At 43.6% G+C, this 20,227-nt stretch overlaps 1 protein-coding gene across 4 annotated transcripts in view; it reads left to right on the top strand.

Moving 5' to 3' along the window:
- Window positions 1-15,875: 15,875 nt before the first annotated feature.
- Grk5 (G protein-coupled receptor kinase 5) overlaps window positions 15,876-20,227 on the top strand; it is a 270,216-nt gene continuing 265,864 nt past the window's right edge. For 3 of the 4 annotated variants that reach the window (XM_057777195.1, XM_057777194.1, XM_057777199.1), the window contains exon 1: window positions 15,876-16,108. In XM_057777195.1, coding sequence (XP_057633178.1) covers window positions 16,057-16,108 — 52 coding nt within the window. In that variant the 5' untranslated portion in view covers window positions 15,876-16,056. The remainder of the gene's footprint in view (window positions 16,109-20,227) is intronic. The other variant, XM_057777196.1, reaches the window with a different exon arrangement.

Genomic DNA, 20,227 nt, shown 5'->3' with positions numbered 1-20,227 from the left:
AAGAAAGCTGATCTTGATGACTCACACTTGTAATTTCAGCACTTGGGAGCCTGAGACTGGAGGATGACCAAGAGTAGACCAGAGGATGACCAAGAGTTCAAGGCCAGCCTTTGCTACAAAGTAAGACTCACTTTTACATAAGAAAAACAAAACAAAATAGGCTGGGCAATTGTAGTACAAATTCTGATTGGTCTTACTAAATAAAACCTGTAGTCAGATACTGGGGGTGAAATCCTGTCCTCAGACTGCCTCCTCAGACCGTATCCCTAGATTACAACTGTCTCCACCAAACCTCAGACTGAACTGCAGTCCTGTTTCCTCCCATCTTATATTCCTCTCTCTGCCCAGCCATACCACTCCTGTCTCCACCTCCCTAGTGTGGGGTTAAAAGCATGGGATCCCAAGTGCTGGGATCACCTTTGTGTGAGCTCTATTTCTCTTTTAGACAGATTCAATCTCGTGTTAGCCCAGGGTGGCCTTGAACTAACAGAGATCCCTCTGCCTCTATCTCTGGAGTCCTGGGATTAAAGGTGTGTGCCACTACTCTCCAGCCTCTGGTGGCTTAGCTCTGCACTCTGATCTTCAGGCAAGCTTTATTTGTTAAAACACAAACAAAATATCACTATAGGCAGTGGTGGTGCATGCTTTTAATGCCAGAACTCAGGAGACAGAGGCAGGCATATCTCTGTGAGTTCACAGTCAGCCTGGTCAACAGAGTGAATTCTAGGACAGACTCCAAAGCTACACAGAGAAACCCTGTCTCAAAAAAACAAAACAAAACAAAAAAGCAAACAAAACAAACCCCAAAATTCTCAGGTATGATAACACAGGTCGTTAATCCCAGTATGTGGAACTCTGTGAGTTCAAAACTCAAAACTGTTTGGTCTACAAAGAGAGTTCTAGGCCAGCCAGGGTTATATAGTGAGGCCTTGTCTCAAAATCAAAAAAAATAAAACATTGAAAGATACTACCGTGTTAATGAGCCTTAAAATCCCTATGTGGAATCTGGAACGATGGAAGGAGAGAATTAGTTCCATAAAGTTGTTTTCTGACTTCTACACTGTAACATGAGCCTCCTCCCACTCACACATCATACGACTCCAATAATGATGATGATTGCAGTGTTGGACAGAAGGGAAAATCTGTTCTGTCTAGGTGTATTATCGGCTAGCAAACCCCCATACCCAGCCCAGAGGCAGTGGGTTTTGTTTTTTTATTTTATTTCAGAGAATGGTGGATTTACAGATCGCTGGTTGAAAATGAGACATAAATTATGAAAGAGAAAGGAGTGGGACTTTCTCTTTTCTTTTGGGCTCATCCCAAAGGAACTTCCTCCCTTTTCCAGAGCTGCTTAGAGCAGGCAGAGGGAATGCTCACCTAGGGGATCTATTTCTTCCGGTGTATGTGTGTGTGTGATTTCCACTTAAATGGCAGGGGTCCCTGGATGAGAGATCTGTCCTCTCCCCACCTTCACACAGGGACCAACCCTGAATGTGAGCAAGCCCTCCAGCTCTTGGAATGGGATGGGACAGGTGGAAGGTTTTGTTTTTGTTTGTTTGTTTGTTTGTTTTTCTGGCTGACCTGGCAGAGACAAAAGAATTCAGCGCCTTTAATCCCAGCATTTGGGAGGCAGAGGTAGGCGGATCTCTGTGAGTTCGAGACCAGCCTGGTCTACAAGAGCAGTTCCAGGACAGGCTCCAAAACCACAGAGAAACCCTGTCTCGAAAAACAAAACAAAAAAAAAAAAAAAAAAAAAAAAGAATTCAGGGAGGAAGGGAGGGTCCTACACCAGAAAAAACCACTGGTCAATACAGGGAAAGAAAACTGACAGAAACATAGAAAGACACACAGAGAGCTACACAAACATAGAGAGACACAGAGTTAAAAACAAAACAGGTATGGGTGACCACCCCACATTCAAACACTTGAACAGACAGAGGGATCCAGTGAAGCCTCACATGGTTCCCAGACACTGGATCAGCTATGTCCAACCTTTCCTGTGTGTCCCAACAGAAGGCACCAGACTTACCAGAGGTGACAGAGCAGACGAATTTCTAATCTGTTTCCTTTGGGGTGGAGGTGTCAGACCCCTCTGAAGTTTTAGGCAGTGATTGCTCAAAGAGAGCCCTAGGGACCTGGAATATCTCAGATTGCGCAAATCCTGAGAAGTCTCCTGACCATCGCACTCTTCCTCCCTCCGAGGGACTCTGAGACCCCTGGTGTCTCAGGGTTTGTTCTCTGGGATCTCACTGGAGCCTCCAGAGATGCTGTGGGGGTGTTCATCAGAGAAGACTGCTTAGATATGGGTTTAAGCCAATAGAAAGTCTTTATTAGTGGGCTGACAACTACACTGGGTGTTTGGGTTCCCAGTGTAGCCCTGAGCCTTTATCTGGGTGAAACTTTAAGCACAAAACCACCTTCTGGATTGACATACTTTAGTTCATAACAGTTAGCTAGAAGAGGTTGCTTTTTTGGCTTCTATAGATCTGATTCTTGATAACTTTTCTTGTTAACTGAAGTATGTCAACTCAGGACCTGGTGTCTGTGCTTAAAAACTCATTCAGAGAAAGGCACAGGACTACACCGGGATCCCAAATATCCATTGTAATTGCAAACCCACAAATAAAGACTTTCTATTGGTTTAAACCCATGTCTGATCAATCTTCTCTGATGAATACATCACAATGGAACCATAATGCAGACAAGAAAAACACGGATCAGGATGTGAACTATGCCATCTAGCATTGCGTCTTCTTTCCAGTTCCTCTGGAGTCATTCACTCTTGCAAAACAAGATCAGTATTTATTACAGAAAAAGATGGGACAAAATAACCATGTTCACCAGCAAATGACTAGTTAAATGAATTCTAGTCCAGCCATCTCTATAACAAATATCTTGTATATGTGAAAAGAATGAGACAGCCTGAAAGCCTGAAGGATTTCCATATGGAACACTCCCCAAGATGTATTGTGGTGTGAAGATGTATCATGAAGGTAGAATAGTGCTTCTATTTATATATAATGATCATATGCATAGGCATTTGTGAATACATACATCTGTGCTGACATAAAAGACAGAAATATGGCTGGAAGTCTGTGGAGAAAGTAATTGGGCTTTAGGGGAAAAAGCTGAGAGCTTGACCTGTCTTTTGCGTCTACCCTTGGTGTCTATGAGATTTGAATTCAGTGTTTCTACTGCATATTTAACAATACTATGGGTGGATATGGTTCTGTGTAATTAGAAGTTTCTCTCCTTCCCACCAGTTCCAGAATAACCACTCTGAGGCTTGATATTAATTATAAATGTGTGGCGGATGGCTCAGACTTATTACGAGCTAGCTCTTATATTTAAATTAATCCATTTCTATTAATCTAAGTATTGCTACATGACTGTGGCATTACCAGTCTGCTGGCATGTTTTCCCTTGGGTGGTTGGATGGCATCTCCCTGACCCCACCCTGTATCTCTGCTTGGCTTTCCTGCCTTGCTTTATCCTGCCTTTCCATAGGCCAAAGCAGCTATTTATCAACCAATGAGGGCAAAACATATTCAGAGCTTACAGAAGAACATCCCACAGCATTTCCTCTTTCTGTCTAATCAAAAAGGAAAGTTTTAACTTTAACATAGTAAAATTACATATAACAAAATAGTTATCAAGTAAGAATTACAGTTATATTATTTAATCTATTTGTATTTGGAAAAATTAAAGAAAATACTCTTTCAGTTTTGCAACTGTAGCCCAGAACTCACAGGAGTAAGGCAGGAGGATCACAAGTTTGAAGGCAGTCTGAGCTCTACAATAAGACCCTGTCTCAAGGACTGGAGAGATGGCTCATCAGTTGAGAGCACTGGCTGCTCTCCAGTTCAATTCCTAGCACCCACATGGCAGCTCATAACTGTCTGCGACTTTAGTTTCAGGGGAATCCAATACCTTCAAAGAGACACACATCAGGGAAAACACCAATGCACATAAAAAATAATAAATTAAAGAAAAAGACCCCGTCTCAAAAACAAGCAGTGGTGGCCAGATGTCTCAGAAGGATAAAGGTGCTTACTACCAAGCCTAAGGACCTGAGTAGCATCCCTGAAACCCACATAGTGGAAGGGGAGAACTGACTCCTGCAGGTTGTCGTCTGACTTCTGCTCCTCCCCCATAAATGTAAAAAAAAACCTTTTTTTTAAAGAAATGTTTAAAACAACAAACCCAAACCCAACAAAAATGATCTGACTGTCTATGTCCTTTGAAAATTTCATGAGTTAATATTAAAAGGCAGGACTTTTTGGAGATGACTAGGTCATGAGAATAGAGACCTACTGAAATCAGGACAAGTACAGATATAGCAGCTAAGTACTATATATGGGGTAATTCACCGGGCACATACATCTGCTGGCACCTGATCTCAAACTTCCTCGCCTCCAAGACTATGGGCTGGGAACCATTTTTATGGTTCACAAATTACTCAGTTTAAGGTATGGATTTTGTTACAGCAGCCTACATCAACTAAGACAAACCATAAACAGAATCTTTCCCCTCCCAAACACAGAGAGGATAGAGTCAGCCTGGAGAGAAGACTCAATGGTTTCCCAGTCAGATACAGAACACACAAGGTTGTAAAGGTTGAACTATAAGCAACAGACACTTTCTATGACCCAAGCAGCACCCCAGGAGCAGAATTCCTTCTTTAATAAGTTGGAACTGTCCTAACACATTTATGAACCCGTATAGACTATACCATGGGGAGCTTGAGGCTTATTACTGCCATTCCCAAAGTATCTGCTAGATGACATCCTTTGTCTACGGAGGAAACTCCTTCAAGGAATGGGATCTCTAGCCACATCTGCCTGTCTAAACCCTGGATTTGAGATATCACTGTGGCAGGAACAGATGTTCAAGACAGATTTTAAAACAGATGCTCAAGGCTACAGTCTTGTAGCCTATAGCCTATTTATTCTACATTACTGTAAAAGAATTCAGTCCAGTTATTCAATAGATTTCATTTAGAATTAACTAGCTAGTTGAGGCTTCAAAGAGGGAAAAAATAGGTTCTCTTTCCTGAGAATAAATAAAATATCTACATATCCACATGGCTCACTTTATATGTGTAAAAGCTTTTTTTTCCCTAAAGTTTCTAAGGTCATTAGGCCTAGAGTCTGGAGCAAGAGAATGTTTATGTTATTGTAGTGTTAAGCTTGTCCTTCCTGTCTGCTTGTCCCATGAGTCAGCTAGCTGATTTAAAGCACTTTAGTCTAAGGTTCCTTTTAGTTTGCCCCCTTCTCTTTTAGAAGCAGTTCTTGGCCAGGCATGGTGGTACCTGTCTGGAATCTCAGCATCTAGAAGGGAGGATGTGGCAGGAGGATCACCACAAGTTAGAGGACAGTCTGGTCTGTACAGTGAATCCAGGATAGCTAGGGCTATATAGCCAGACCCTGTCTTAAAAAAAAAAAAAGAAGACATAGGGGCTGGAGACATGGTTCAGAGGTTAAGAGCACTAGCTGCTTTTTCTGTGGTTCTGAGTTCAATTCCCAGCAACCACATGATGGCTCACAACCATTTAGAATGAGATTTGGTGCCCTTTTCTGGTATGCAGACATACATGCAGGCGGAAAACTGTGTCTATAATAAAGATTTTTTTTTTTTAAAGAAGACACAGCTGGCAAGGTGGCTCAGCAGGTAAAGGCATTTGCTGCCAAGCCTGACCACTTTAATTTGATTGATGGAACTCAAATGGTGGATGTAGAGAAGACTCCTGCAAGTTTTCTTTGGACTTCCACATGCATGCACAAAATAAATGTAAAAACAAACAGGACAGCAGTAGCCATATTTCTTAAGCTACATCTATCTGTTAAGAGTTCTTGGTACTACAAATAACAAGTGAACTGATTTTGGTGAGGCTAGCTCCTGTCTGATGCTGAGCATAAAAAGGCAATCCTTTGACAAATACTGCTCATAAAATGAGCCAGGGTGATGGTTTAGATTGTTATCTACATTAACATAAAAATAACTGTAATTACTGTTAATAATTGTAAATTACTGGAGGATGGTTATTGGTTAAATGATGGAGGAAGGTTATTGGTTAAAAAATAAAGAAACTGCTTGGCCCTCATAGGTTAGAACATAGGTGGGTGGAGTAAACAGAACAGAATGCTGGGAGGAAGAGGAAGTGAGCTTAGACTCGATAGCTCTCTTCTCTGGGGCAGATGCGATGAAGCAAGCCGCCAGGTCAGACATGCTGAATCTTTCCCGGTAAGACTGGTGCTACACAGATTACTAAAAATGGGTTAGGCAAAATATGAGAATTAGCCCGTAAGAGGCTAGAGCTAGCTGGCCAAGCAGTGTTTAAATGAATACAGTTTGTGTGTTGTTATTTTGGTGCATAAGCTAGCCAGGCAGCCATGAGCCGGGCTGTGGGAAGAGGCCCGCAGCCCCCACAACAGAATGGCCCCCAACGTGTGGACAACTGAATCCACAGAAAGCCTGAGAAAGCTTGGAAAAGAAGAGAGTAAAGCATGTTTTCTTGGTAGCAGCAATTTCTCGGGTCTGCTCTGCTTGCTAGAGGCAAGCAAGTGCTCTCATCTAAGAGAGGCTTCCAACTCAGCTTTAGCTGCAAAATCCTGTAGCTCTTTTAAGAGGTCCTGCCACAAAACACTTAAACGGTGTTGATGAAAAGCTGAAAGCATGCTTTTCGGTTTTCAGCTGTAGCAGGAAAAAAGCTGTGCCGTTTAAAAATGCTGGCTTTCTGGGCTGTCCTGCCAGGGCAAACTCTGACTGAGGCAGGAGGGCCGACTACAAAGAGAAGACTTGAGTGTTGTCTGTGGATATAGGGTTGTAGCTTGCTTGCTGGCAAGGACCTTCAAACGCCATAGAGTTGTGGCAATAAACATGGCTACAGCCGGTACCTCTGCCATGAGGCTGGAAAGCTAAGGAATGGGCTGGATCCAGCCGTCAAAGCCACGGCTTTAATCCTCCCCATATTGCTCAGTAATTTAAAGGCTCGTGTGGTCAGAAAAAGAGATATACAGTAAAAAGAGATTCAAAGACAAAGAAAACCTTTAAATGATTTACAGTGTGTTTAAAAATATATGCAAGCTAAAAGTTAAAGTTCTTAAAAGTAAAAAAAAAGGAAGAAAGTAGTTGGGTGTGGTAGTACACACCTTTAATCTCAACACTTGGGAGGCAGAGGGAAATTGACCTCTGTGACTTCAAGGTGTGGCAGTACACGCCTTTAATCCCAATGCCTGGAAGGCAGAGACAGAAGGATCTCTGAGAGTTCAAGGACAGTCTGGTCTACAGAGTTATTCCAGGACAAATATATACAGAGAATATAAAATAAAAGTAAAAATAAACAAAATAGAGTTTAAAATAAAGCGCACAAAGATGGAAAATACACAGAGAATTTTGATACTGTATGCTATTATGCTCTGTTTGAATTGTTTGAATGCTGAGGAAGGAGCAACAGCTGCTAAAAGATATTTGTTTATAAATACTGCTGAACTAATCCAACATAGATATTTTGAAAATACCTTGACTTCAGAATTTGGATCTAAGGACATGATGCTTTGGAAAAGAGTTTCTTCTTTTGTTTTTACAGATGATGACACCCTGCGGATTGCTTCCATCCCAATATGGTATGATAGACCATGCCCTCCTGAAAGGTTGCTGTGAACACCTTCAAAAAATTACTTTACTTGGGGGCTGGAGAGATGGCTCAGTGGTTAAGAGCATTGCCTGCTCTTCCAAAGGTCCTGAGTTCAATTCCCGGCAACCACATGGTGGCTCACAACCATCTGTAATGAGGTCTGGTGCCCTCTTCTGGCCTGCAGACATACATGGAGACAGATTATTGTATACATAATAAATAAATAAATAAATAAATAAATATTACTTTACTCAATTGATGACTGAGATGAACCTAGCATACAGGTTATACCCTGAAATATCTGATTAACAGTGCCCCCATTCAGCAGGAAGCAGTTTGGAGAGAAATAACTACATCCATATTCCCAAATATTGTTTATAAATGTTCTTTTACATTTAAAGGGGGATATGATATAGGTATGAATAATTTGCATTGATATGGATTTTGCTTTAGTGATTTAAATTTAAGGTCAATTTTGTTTTATGTATATGTATTTCTGATATTGATTAAGGTATTGTGATTGTGTAGCTCATGTAAAAATGTTATGTATATAAGTTGTTAATGAATAGTTATCTATAATAGTCAAGTTTGTAGTCATGTTAGATTTTCTAGATGTACATAGATATATTTTAGATAGACATTCTTCATATCTTTCAAAGACTACGGAATATGCTATTTAATGTTTTAATAACTTAGGACTTTTCATGACAATGAGACACTCTGCTCCTGGCAGCACCAATCTACTTCAAGAAGAAGATGGGCATCGAAGAGGATCCTTATGGAGTTTGATAGCCATTTGGGCAAGAAACTGCTCTTGCCTGGACTGTTGCATAAACTGGACACAAAGAACCCGCAGAGAGAGGACTGCTGAACTTGCCTAAAGGTGAGATGATCTTTCTGGGTTCCTGATTCATGAAAGAGTCTGCGAGACATTCTGCAGGACACAGCAGATAGTGACTGAACTGCCTTTGAAATTTCCTGCTTCATGGAAATGTCTGCTGGAAACTATGGGCCTGTAGGCCAAAGATGGATGCCCCAATAGTACAGAGGAACTTTGGGTGACTGTCAAGACAGCAAGATGTCTCTGTCATTTATAGAGTTTGAAAGTTGCTTATTTCTTGTTTGCTTAGGTAATGTTGTATCTTTCTGGAGTCTTTGATGGAGTTGAAGAATAGTTAGTTATAGTTTTCCTTAGTTATGATAAAGATAAAATAGATGTAAATATTGTAATTTTTACTTGATAACTGTTTTGTTATACGTAATTTTGCTATGTTAAAGTTAAAGCCTTCCTTTTTTTTTGTTTAAACAGAAAAAGGGGAAATGATGGAGGAAGGTTATTGGTTAAAAAATAAAGAAACTGCTTGGCCCTCATAGGTTAGAACATAGATGGGTGGAGTAAACAGAACAGAATTCTGGGAGGAAGAGGAAGTGAGCTTAGACTCGATAGCTCTCCTCTCTGGGGCAGATGCCATGAAGCTCCGACCCAGGATGGACGTAGGCTAGAATCTTCCCGGTAAGTGCACCTTGGCGGTGCTACACTGGTTATTAGAAATGGGCTAAATTAATACGTGAGAATTAGCCTAGAAGAGGCTAGATATAATGGGCCAGGCAGTGTTTAAAAGAATACAGTTTGTGTGTTGTTATTTCGGGGCATAAGCTAGCCAGGCAACCAGGAGCTGGGGCGGCAGAAACACAGCCCGCAAGCTCCTACTACAGAGATGCATTTTCTGCCCTGATTCTGAAAGTCCAGAACTGAGGTTTATGCTCCTACTGTGTAATATGAATTCTTTGTCTATTGATTGTTCAGCACTTAATGAGACAAAAAAGGCTCAACTTTCTATAAACCATTTGGGGGGTGAGGATCTTGTTTTTCTCTCAGACCGATAATTGAGTTCAAACCAACTTGTCTTATTTCCTAGTTTTAAAGTAGGGTGTCCACAGAACTATTGACTTGGAAGCAAGTGACAGCTCTGAGGAGAGAGGTCCAATTGGAGAGCAGAAAGTCTGAAGAGAAGATTGGCTTTGACTTTCTAGAAAATATAGACATTTTTGTAACATTGGATTGGGAGGCCAGTGCAGATCCATTGTGGGCCCATATTTTGGTTTGGCACAGTAGCCATTAGCCTGGTCTGAGCTAGGCACATAGCTCTGTAGACAAGCTGTCGCCTCCTTAACAAAAGTCAGGATGTGTTGTTTTTAGTTTTTTTTTTGTTAGAATGTGGATTACCTGAGGAGAGATGTTGGCTAAAGCTGATGACTCAAGAGTTTTAGAGGTTTGGTGCTTTTTTTTTTGTAACTAAGAGGATGTCTTATAGAGATGTTAATTTATGGCCTACCTGACTGTTAGATGCGGACGTGACCTAAGCCCAGGCACCTGGTTGTCTAGGAGACAGCCTAAGGTGTTTTTACCCACTAAAGGTAGAATAAAGAATCATTCTGGCCTTTTCCAAGATGACCTTGTAAGCTGTGTTGGTTTTATTCCTCGCGACTCCGCTTCAGCCGGGTTAGGGAATCTATGTTGGACCCACATGGGCTCCGACAATCCACTCTTCTTCAAAGTTTGATCTCACAGAGAGGAGGGGATTCAGATAGCTGCTTATCATGATCTACTAACTGGTACTCCTCAAGCCTCTGAGAGGACAGAAACTTATCTATATTGGTGGTTCTTAAAATTTTCCATTTGACTCTTTTTTGCCCAAGAATCTTTAGGTAAAATGGGCATCAAGGCATATAAAACAATTAAATAAACAAAATATTTACTGCTGTGGGATAATGCTCTTATACACTGTAAAGATTTGTCACTCATATTGGCTTAATAAAATGCTGATTAGCCAGTAGGCAGGAAGGAAGTACTGGCGGGGCAACCAGACTAGGAGAATTTGGGGAAGAGGAAAGGCAGAGAATCAGTTGCCACCCAGACACAGAGCAAGCAAGGTGAGAATGTCTTACTGAGAAAAGGTACCAAACCATGTGGCTAAACACAGATGAGAATTATGGGTTATTTTAAGTTATAAGAGCTAGCCTGAGCAATAGACCAACCAGTTTATAATTAATATAAGCCTCTGTGAGTTTATTTGGGACTAAATGGCTGTGGGACTAGGTGGGCCAGAAACTTCCATCTACAATTTACTGATAAAAATCATAAAGAAGTTTCTTATTTATATTTCAAAGCTGCCATTGGTTACGATGACATTATGATTAATCACCTTCACATCTCCTGGTTGCTGTTCTTTTGGAGACAAGGCCACGCATGCGCAGAAAATACAGTCTCCAAGTGGACTACAAACCCCAGTGGTACAATGGCAAACCACGCACGCGCAGGACACTTCCTCCCAAAATGCCCAGAGCCCTTTAAAAATGGGCGTTCCAACCCGCCCGCCCCTCTCTCTTCTCTCGCTCCCCTCCCTTTTCCCTTCCGTCTCTTCACTCCCGCTCCTTGTATGTTACCCTCCCCCATTAAAGTTTACCCACATGGGACCCCGCGTGTCTCGTGTCTCCCCCTCCCGAACAACACCCCCGCATAAAAAATAATAACACTGGTGAGGACTGGCTATCGTAGAGTGCTTGCAGCACATGTGAAAGACCCTTGGTTCTTATTTTTTATTTCTTTTTTATGAGCAGGGTTTCACTGTTGTTAGCATTTAAGCATCACCTGGCCACCCACTTGGGAACCTTGCCAGTAAGAAGGTAGTACCTTGGCCTGCTCAGGGTTCTGACAATGACCTAGCCTTTTGCCTAGCCTGCTTGTGTATGTGCCAAGCCCCCTTTAAGAGGTGGGCCCTGCCCACCTTTCCCTCTCTTTTTTCTCTTCCACCACTCTTGTCCCCAGGGACCAGTCTCTGCCCCTTTCCCCCTGTGTCTCCTTTTCTGCCTCTTCTCTTTCCTCTTCCAATAAAACTCCCATGTGAGTCCTCTTGTATGGCATGACTTCTTCCCACCGTTTTTTAAATTATAACATTTGGTGGCATGAAACTCTGCAGGCCATCCTTGCACTACCTCCTACCGCTGAGATGGGCCTGGATCCTGGAACCTTCAACAGCATCACGTTTTCAACTAAAGAATCATCGGACCCCTTCACACAACATCGGCTGCAATTGGTAAGCCCTCCTTCACCTCTGGCTATTTTCCACTAGTGAGGATTTGTCTCTGCCTAGCCCACAAAATCCGGCACTGAGTAATCGCATCTCTCGGGCTTAGAGCCCTTCAGCCCCTGCTCCTGCTTGTCTCGTGCCTACTCAGAATCCTGTGACCCCTGGACCTTTGGGTGATGACTGGCCAGCCTGTGGCGCCTTGTTGGTCCTCACTGAATTTCTGGGACACTAGTTTAGTTGCTTGAACTCCTGGCAGTGCTTGGCAAATTAGTAAACATTGAAAGAAGAGACTAAAAAAATGGAATTTCTATTTCCAGCTGTTTCCAGCTGACCTGAAAGTCAAGGTTTCATAAGGATGAAGACTCCAACTCTAGTAGGATCCAGAAAGGCTATGTAATTACTGAAGCACAAGGAATGTATACTTCAGAATGAAAGTAGTTTGTAGTTTTCCAGAAAAGCAGATTTCTATTTACAAATAAGCAGCTTTATCCATGGGAGGTATGTGTGCTTCTGGAAGAATAAGAATCCCTGTTTCTTGTGCATTTTTAGCTCAGCTGATCCTATGTGCAGTTTGTCAGCTTTTGTCTTTCCCATCCCTTGTATCATCACAGGAACCTCATCTGGATTTCCATTCTTACTCTCAGCTGGCTGTTAACAATTCCCTAATTAGTTATTGAAACTTAATAGATGGCTCTTCCTCAAAACAAACCAATCTTTCAAGTTGGACTGTGAGTTGTTATTGCAGCTAATTGAAAGGAATGAAACGATCCTCTGAGTGGAATATGGATGGGAATAGAAAACTCCCTAAAGTCTTAACCATTTAGTAAACCACCTGCTTTGTCTTCTTACAAATTCACTCTGGAAACAAACAAACAAAAAAATGTTCAGTACCAAGTTGTAGTGTCCTGTATGTGTCAGGCAGAGATCAATGCACAAACTCTGATCTGCCTGCCAGGTTCAAATCCTAGGACTTTTACTTACTAGTGTATAATCCTAGGCAAATAATAAAACCTCAGCTATGTTCCCTATCTCATCCGGATGTTATGTTTAAGTTGATAATCACGTCAAACAGTTAGCATAGGCCTGCTGGGTAAATGCTATCATTGTTCCATTCCTACATTGGAATGTCCTACATTGGAATGTGTCACAGAGGCACAGATAACTTGACCTACAACTGTTTATTTTGTAGGGAGGATGCATCACCCTATAGTGGACAGAGAACTGGACAGGCTAAGACCTACTTTCAGTGTCTACTGGGACTCACTCTTGCCGAATCTGTTTCATATCTGTAAACTGGAGACAGGCAGGACTTTATAGAGTTACAAACAGGAGTGCTTTTTTCTATTAGAGAGGTAGAACCATGGCTGATTTGGGCTGGATACAAGAAAGTACAGAGTGGTGGGGTTTACAGTTAACAGAGCTTCCTTATTCAAGAGGGTGGTGGTCTATTTTCTTGCAGTATTGGCAGGACACTAGAGTCTGTCAAAAACAAATTTCAGAATCTGCCATAGACCGACATCCGAATTTTAATCAGAATCTGCATTTTTAAAAGATCTCTAGTACCAGTAAACACAGGAAATTTGTGAACAGGTTACTTTGTGAAGGCATTCAAATTTAGTTATTAAAAAATGTTATGGAGCTAGGCAGTGATGACCCACAACTTTAATCCCAGCACTTGGGAAGCAGAGATAGGCGGATCTCTGTAAATTCAAGGCCAGCCTGGTTTACAAAGTTAGTTACAGTTGGGCGGTGGTGGCGCACGCCTTTAATCCCAGCACTGGGGAGGCAGAGGCAGGCGGATCTCTGTGAGTTCGAGACCAGCCTGATCTACAAGAGCTAGTTCCAGGACAGGCTCCAAAACCACAGAGAAACCCTGTCTCGAAAAACCAAAAAAAAAAAAAAAAAAAAAAAAAAAGTTAGTTACAGGACACCCAGGGTTACACAAAGAAACTCTATCAAAAAACAAAACAAAATAAACAGCAACAACAAAATATTATGAAGATGAAGAGATGGCTTAGTGCTTAATGTTTGGCTGGAGGTGTCACCTCAGCTCCCTGGTATCCCTTTATCCCAGGAGTCTGGGATGTTTGGTTGGAAGCGTCACCCCAGCTCCCTGGCACCCAATTTGAAATGTTTGGTGGAAAGTTCCATTTCAAGCTTCCTCCCCTGGGAGTTGCCTCAGTCCAAACTCCACCTCCGAGAAAGCCTGCCAAATGGTGACCTCTCCCCAGGGAGGGTCAAGACCACTCCCACAGGCTATTTAAACTGACCCCCCTCCAGAGAATGAACACTTGGTCTTTCCAGTTCTCCTTCCCCCTGTTCGTGTTTTCCTGGAGGGCCTCCTGGAAGCGCTGGCATCCATTAACCTGGGCTTTTTCTAATTTGGTCTGATTTGGATTATTGCATCAGCAGAGAGGCTTATCAGGCCAAAAACTTTACAGTTAACAGCACCTACTGCTCTTACAGAGGACCCAGACACAGCAGGACTAGGCATTCCAGGCCAGCCTGGGTTTTGTGAGAACCCATTTAAAAAAATAGTGAAAAGTTGTCAATGAAATAAACAAATATTGAGTTTCATCAGGCCTAGGCTCCTCAAAAAACGGCAACTGTAGTTGGGCTCTCTAGTGATGCTCACTTAAAGAGTTTTTCTTCTTTTTGAGAGAAACCCTTTCATCACAAGTTAGAGCTCTGGGTATGTATCAAAAGTCTCAGCTTGAGTTGCTTAGAACAGTAATTCCTGTGGTGCTGGTGCTCAAGTTGTTTGCTTAACGTTCTGCCTCTGACAAGCACTTATTAATTCCGCTTGCAGACAAGTGAGGCCCACTGACCCAAATCCAGACACTAGGAAGTGGTGGCGGCAAGTATACCCACCAGGAATGAAGACTCTCATGGGCTGTTAGAATCACCGTTAGTCTAGTGACCACATTCTGGAAATGCCGTTAGTTCCTTTATATTCTCCAATACTTAATGACTGTTCTCCATCTCTCTCAGCACCTCCCTACTACTTCCTGGCAGCTCTGGGGACAGAGAGTTTTTCCTTCTTTTGGACACAAGCCTCAGACCTGGTTTCAGAGGTTTCAGAACGGATATCCGGCCCTCAAGGCCCAGAGGAGGCAAAGGCCTCATTGTTCCCTGGGGCCTCGCAGCCCCGCCTCTCCAGCTTTAGGACTCTCCTCGCAAGACCCCAGGTGACCGGAGAGCCAGTTTCCCAGGACTGGGGGACCTTTGGGTGAAGAGGAGCTGGGACCACATCTGGAGTCTGACGTTCTTAAAGTGTAAAGAGCTAAGTGCTCCAAGATAAACAAGCTTGGAATTTGAGTGCTTTTCCATGCCGGCTAGCGCTGGCCTGGCTTGTTACTCATTAACGCTCCCACAGCCGCCTCAGACGGTTCCTTATGTGTTTTTAGTAACATGAACATAAAGAGAATCGTGGAGTTGCTCGCCCCGCAGAGCTATTCCGAACGCGGGGATCCCGGGAATCCCTGGCGCCTGCGTTTCGGTTCGCCTGGACGCGCCGCCTCCAGGGGGCGCTCAGACTACGTGGCCGGAGATGGGCCACCGCCGGTCGCCCGGGCTGCCGAACCCCTTCCTGCCCGGAAACAAAGTGCACCTTTGTCAGCGACCTGGCGCGTGTGAGCGGCAGAAGGCGGGCGGCGCGGAACCTCAGGGGCGCGCCTTCGCTCGGGTCTCCCACACCAGCGTCCCGCCGCCGGGGCTTGTGCTCTCCGCTTCCTGGGATCTTGGCGGGACAGGAAAGGGACTTTCCGCTCTGCTTCGGCTGAGTCGTTTCTGACTCTCCTGCCGGCAAGGCTGGGCTGCCTGGGTTCAGCGCCACATCCGCTGCACTCCGCCCCATACCCCAACTCAGAAGCGTCCCGCCTCGTCCGGCCCGGGACTACAACTCCCAGCCGTCCCGCGCCCAGAGCACACGGTGGGCGGTGCCTCTGAGCAGGCGACTGCGCGGTCCGGTGGCTCGAGTCTAGAGTACCACACCCCCGGGAGGGGAACGAGGAGAGGCTGAAGCATCCGAGGCATTAAAGCATCCGCGGGAGTCGGAGGGGAGGAGAATGGAGTGACAGAGACGCGCAGAGGGTGGGGGGTGGGGGGAGAGTGTTGAGGGAGGGGGGGAGGGGGGACACAGAGGGAGGAAGAAGCGGTGGCGGCGGCGGCGGCGGCTCCTCGGGCTCCGAGCAAGAATAATGCGGTAGCAAGGCGGGCTGCTTGCTCCCGGTTCTGGCATTAGCGCCTTCAGCCTGAGCAACGGCACCGGCATCACCCCAGGCGCTGACAGCCACGCCGACCGGCTCCCTTGCTGATTGCCGACTGTCAATGGAGCTGGAAAACATCGTGGCCAATACGGTGTTGCTGAAAGCCCGGGAAGGTAAGCTCGAGCGGTCCCGTGCGTGCATGGCGCATTCGCCGCGGGCCGGGCTGCGGGTGTCGAGTGGGCAGCGGGCGTGCAAGGATGCTCGCGGTGAGTTGGTGCTCGCGGTACAGTTCGGAGATCTGTCTGCAAATGTTGGGGGGCTTCTGCCTTTGAACTCAGAAGATTAGGATTGGGGCACAGACGATTGCAGGCACGAGTTAAGATGCTAAAATATCCTCTAGTTTCCAGCTGAACCTAGAGATCTTGGGATCTCCGCAGCTGTCGAAAGGTCAGTTGGAAAAGCATTCTTTCAGGGAAGAGAGAAAAGAAAACGTGCCAATAAAATAGCCTCTTGAGTTGGTCCGGGATGTTTTTTGAGAGTGTGAACTACCCCCACCCCTCCACCGTGTGTGTGTGTGTGTTGTTTGGAATTAGCAGAAACCAAGTCTTTGCTTGCGCAGGCTGAGTTGATAAAGGCTATTGGTGGGAATCATCCTCTGGGAAAATTTCTTAGGGAAATCCCGTCGTCGTGTGGAAGAAAGCCTTTTAAAGGCAAAGTAAGATGTTGAGAAATTAGCCAGTTTATAGAATAATAAAAGGGTGGCTTTAAAAATCACTGGGAAAATAATAAAAAATTTCAGGGTGAGTTGTTAATAACCACCTCATCCCGCATTAGGTAATTGTTTTGTTTTCGCTCAGTTAAAGGTAAGGGTGCTGCTGTTTAGATGCGCTTTGTATGCATCTTACTAAATCTCCTGCATTTAACCGTTAGAAATGTCATCCAAGTGGAGTGAGTGGGTAAGATCTTTAGTAATACCTGTTACTATGTATTTTGACTCTTTCTTGAGTTGAAAAAGTGTGTGTGGGGTCAGAAACTTAGATGTCCTAAAAGGTTTGTGTTGCATGAAAGTAAACATACATATTTAGGAAAACTTGGGATTTATTTAATATCTCACTTGCTGAGATTTGAACTCTGGTGTGCAACCTTTTTGTAAGAAGGGAGATTTTTTTTTCCTTTTCATGAGAGGAGGCTGTATTAGATCTAATATCCAGGGCAAGCTGTAAGATTTTTTTCCCCTTTAGATGGATTCTCAGTATGCAGCCCATGAAAATGCCATCCCTACTTACTAATATTTTCATTCACCCATTTTGATGAATGAAGGAAGACTTTCTGGCCAGCAATAAAACACCCTGTGTTTATCCAGCCCATTCCATCACCTTCTGGCTCTGTACATGGTTTGTGGCCAGTAATTTACAACCCTCCTTGGGCGAGGTTTCAGCAACTCATCTTGGCCTTCATGTTGTACTTTCAGGTCACTTGTCAGCCTATGCAGCCACCTGGAAGGCTTGTTTTGGAAGTCCCCAAAAGAGGCAATGCTCTAAAAGCTGAGTAGAGTTTCAAATATGCAGGTCTCTCCTCTGCTGCCCTTCACTCAACTTTTTTAGGGGGGCTATTGTCACTATTATTATTATAAGGTGACTTTAGGGTTTAAGACCCTAGACTTTTGATTTTGTTTTGTTTCCTCACCTCCACTAACTTGAAATTTTTAGTGAAGTAGAGCTAGGTGTGGGCTGGAGGCTCTACACTGGGCCTGGAGGTAGAGAGAACTCCCCTGCCACCTCATGGTGGGATAGGATGGTACATCTCAGGACGGGTTGGGCAAATTGATTCTGAAGTTATTTTGATTATTTTGATAATTGACTCTCTATTAATTCTGAAATTATTTCTTGGGGAATCGCTGGGTATGATGGTCGTGGAGACTTTGCATATTCCACTGATTCTTCCTGTTGTTCAGGGAGTCAGCTCTCTTAAGGATTTGCTTATTGTTCCCTCAGCACTGACACCCTCCTCCCCAGCTATTATTCCCAGTGTTTTGACTGAAATGAATTTACTGACTGGTATTTTTGTGTGTTGGACTAGAATATAGAATTTTCTGGGGTCTTCGGGCAGAAGGCTATGGACAGAAAGTGTTTGTGGAATGGTGGACTCCCATTGGGACCGAATTACTGTGATTAGAAGTGCTCAAGAATGTGTCCTTTGCCTTTTTCCTTTTAAAGTCTTTTGGTTTTCCTGTGAGAGTTCAATAGACATCTCCTGGTGAGAAACAGCTCTTAAGAATGCCTTGCAAATGAGAGGACTTTGCCTGCAAGAAAACAGATTGACATGTGAGTGATAAATTAATCATGTACTTGGATGCTTCATTCTAAAATTTGTATTTAATTCTCCCCCGTTATGTCTAAAGATAATCTAAAATTTTAAGTGCTTCTAGTCAATAAAGACTGGTACTTTATTAAAGTTGTGAGCTTATCCTAAATAACATGGAGGAGTCTAGAAATAAACACATGTTCTCTTAAGTTTTCTACTTTTTTTTTTTTTTTTTTTAGTTTTTCGAGACAGGGTTTCTCTGTGGTTTTGGAGCCTGTCCTGGAACTAGCTCTTGTAGACCAGGCTGGTCTCGAACTCACAGAGATCCGCCTGCCTCTGCCTCCCGAGTGCTGGGATTAAAGGCGTGCGCCACCACCACCCGGCCTTAAGTTTTCTACTTAAAGTCATATTGAATTTAGTAATTCTCCAAGTACTGTAGTATCTCTATATTCAGAAATGAATGTTTCAAGATGTAGAATTCTTACCTAGCATGCAAAAGACGTTGATTTGTTCCCTAATACTATCTTGCCATTCACAGAAAAGGAAGGAAGAGAGGAAAGAAAGAAAGGGAGGGAAGGAGTTAGAGGATGCAGAAAGGAAGAGAAAGATAAAAGAAAAAGAAAGGCTATATGTATGTGTATATGTCTATGTATGCAGTGTTTGCCTAGCATGCATGCGCCAAGCCCTGGATTTGATCCCTGGCATGGAATAAACTGAGCATGGTTGTACATGCCTGGTCTCTGAGTTTGAGGCCTTCCTGGTGTACATGGAGTGTTCTAAGCCAACCAGGACTACTCCTAGTGAGACCAACCAACCCACCCACCAAACAAACAAATGAACTTGCTTGCTTCTTTTCTCTTTTTTCTTCTTTTTCCTCTTCATCCTCCTTTTCTTCTTCTTTCCTCCCTCCCTCCCTCCCTCCCTTCCCCCCTCCCTCCCTCCCTTCCCCCCTCCCTCCCTCCCTTCCCCCCTCCCTCCCTCCCTTCCCCCCTCCCTCCCTCCTTCCCCCCTCCCTCCCTCCTTCCCCCCTCCCTCCCTCCTTCCCCCCTCCCTCCCTCCTTCCCCCCTCCCTCCCTCCTTCCCCCCTCCCTCTTTCTCTCTCTCTCTCTCTCTCTCTCTCTCTCTCTCTCTTTCTTTCTTTCTTTCTTTCTTTCTTTCTTTCTTTCTTTCTTTCTTTCTTTCTTCGAGACACAGGCTCACTGTATATCCCTGCTAATTGACTGTGTAGCCCAGGCTGGACTGACAGAGAACTGACTGCCTCTAAGTTTCACCTTTATGATAATTATTTTGAAATAACAAAATATGGAGATCTAAGTGCAAAATGCTAAACCTACTAAATTATGTTGTGTGACTTGTTTATTTTTCCTGATAGTGTGAGAAAGAATTAAATTGGTTTTGATTTCTCTTAAGAACTTTAACTTTCCTAAGGAATGGTTAAGTAACAAAGAAATTGAGACAGAATTCATGCCAATTTATGAAAATGAGCTAAGTGATTACGCATTTAATGAAAGAGGAACCCAGACCAAGTCTTTTCTATCTGTTTACATTTCAGAATCTCAGAAAATTGGCAGGCTAGCTCCTGTTGAAATTTTGGTAGAGGCTGAGAGTGTTTGCAGAATGCCTTTTGTGTATTTCTTTTTGGTTTATTATTGCAGTAAAAGTTCTCTTTCCCAGTCTAGATTTGAACAGTACTGGTGAGAGGAACATTTGCAAGGTATTACCTTTCCTTTCTTCCCAGGCAGGTGGTCATATCCCTGTTTGATCGATAAAGACCTTGATTTGATCTTTATTGAACATTTATTCTTTCTTTTGAGTTCCTAGCAAGTGCTGGAACATCATGACTCAGCAATTTGTCACAATTTCGGAAAACCAGAATGTACAAGAAACTTTTCATAGATAAGGCTATGACTTTTTGCCTGTATCTGCCTGATGATCAAGATTAGGGACCCAGGAGAAGGTGAACCTTGGGGCTGAAAGAGCCAGAGAGG

This window comes from Chionomys nivalis, chromosome 8 (assembly GCF_950005125.1).
Source record: "Chionomys nivalis chromosome 8, mChiNiv1.1, whole genome shotgun sequence".
In the NCBI taxonomy this organism is placed as follows: Eukaryota; Metazoa; Chordata; class Mammalia; order Rodentia; family Cricetidae; genus Chionomys; species Chionomys nivalis.
Note: the sequence above shows the minus strand (reverse complement) of the source record. Positions and strands in the feature narration are given on the sequence as shown.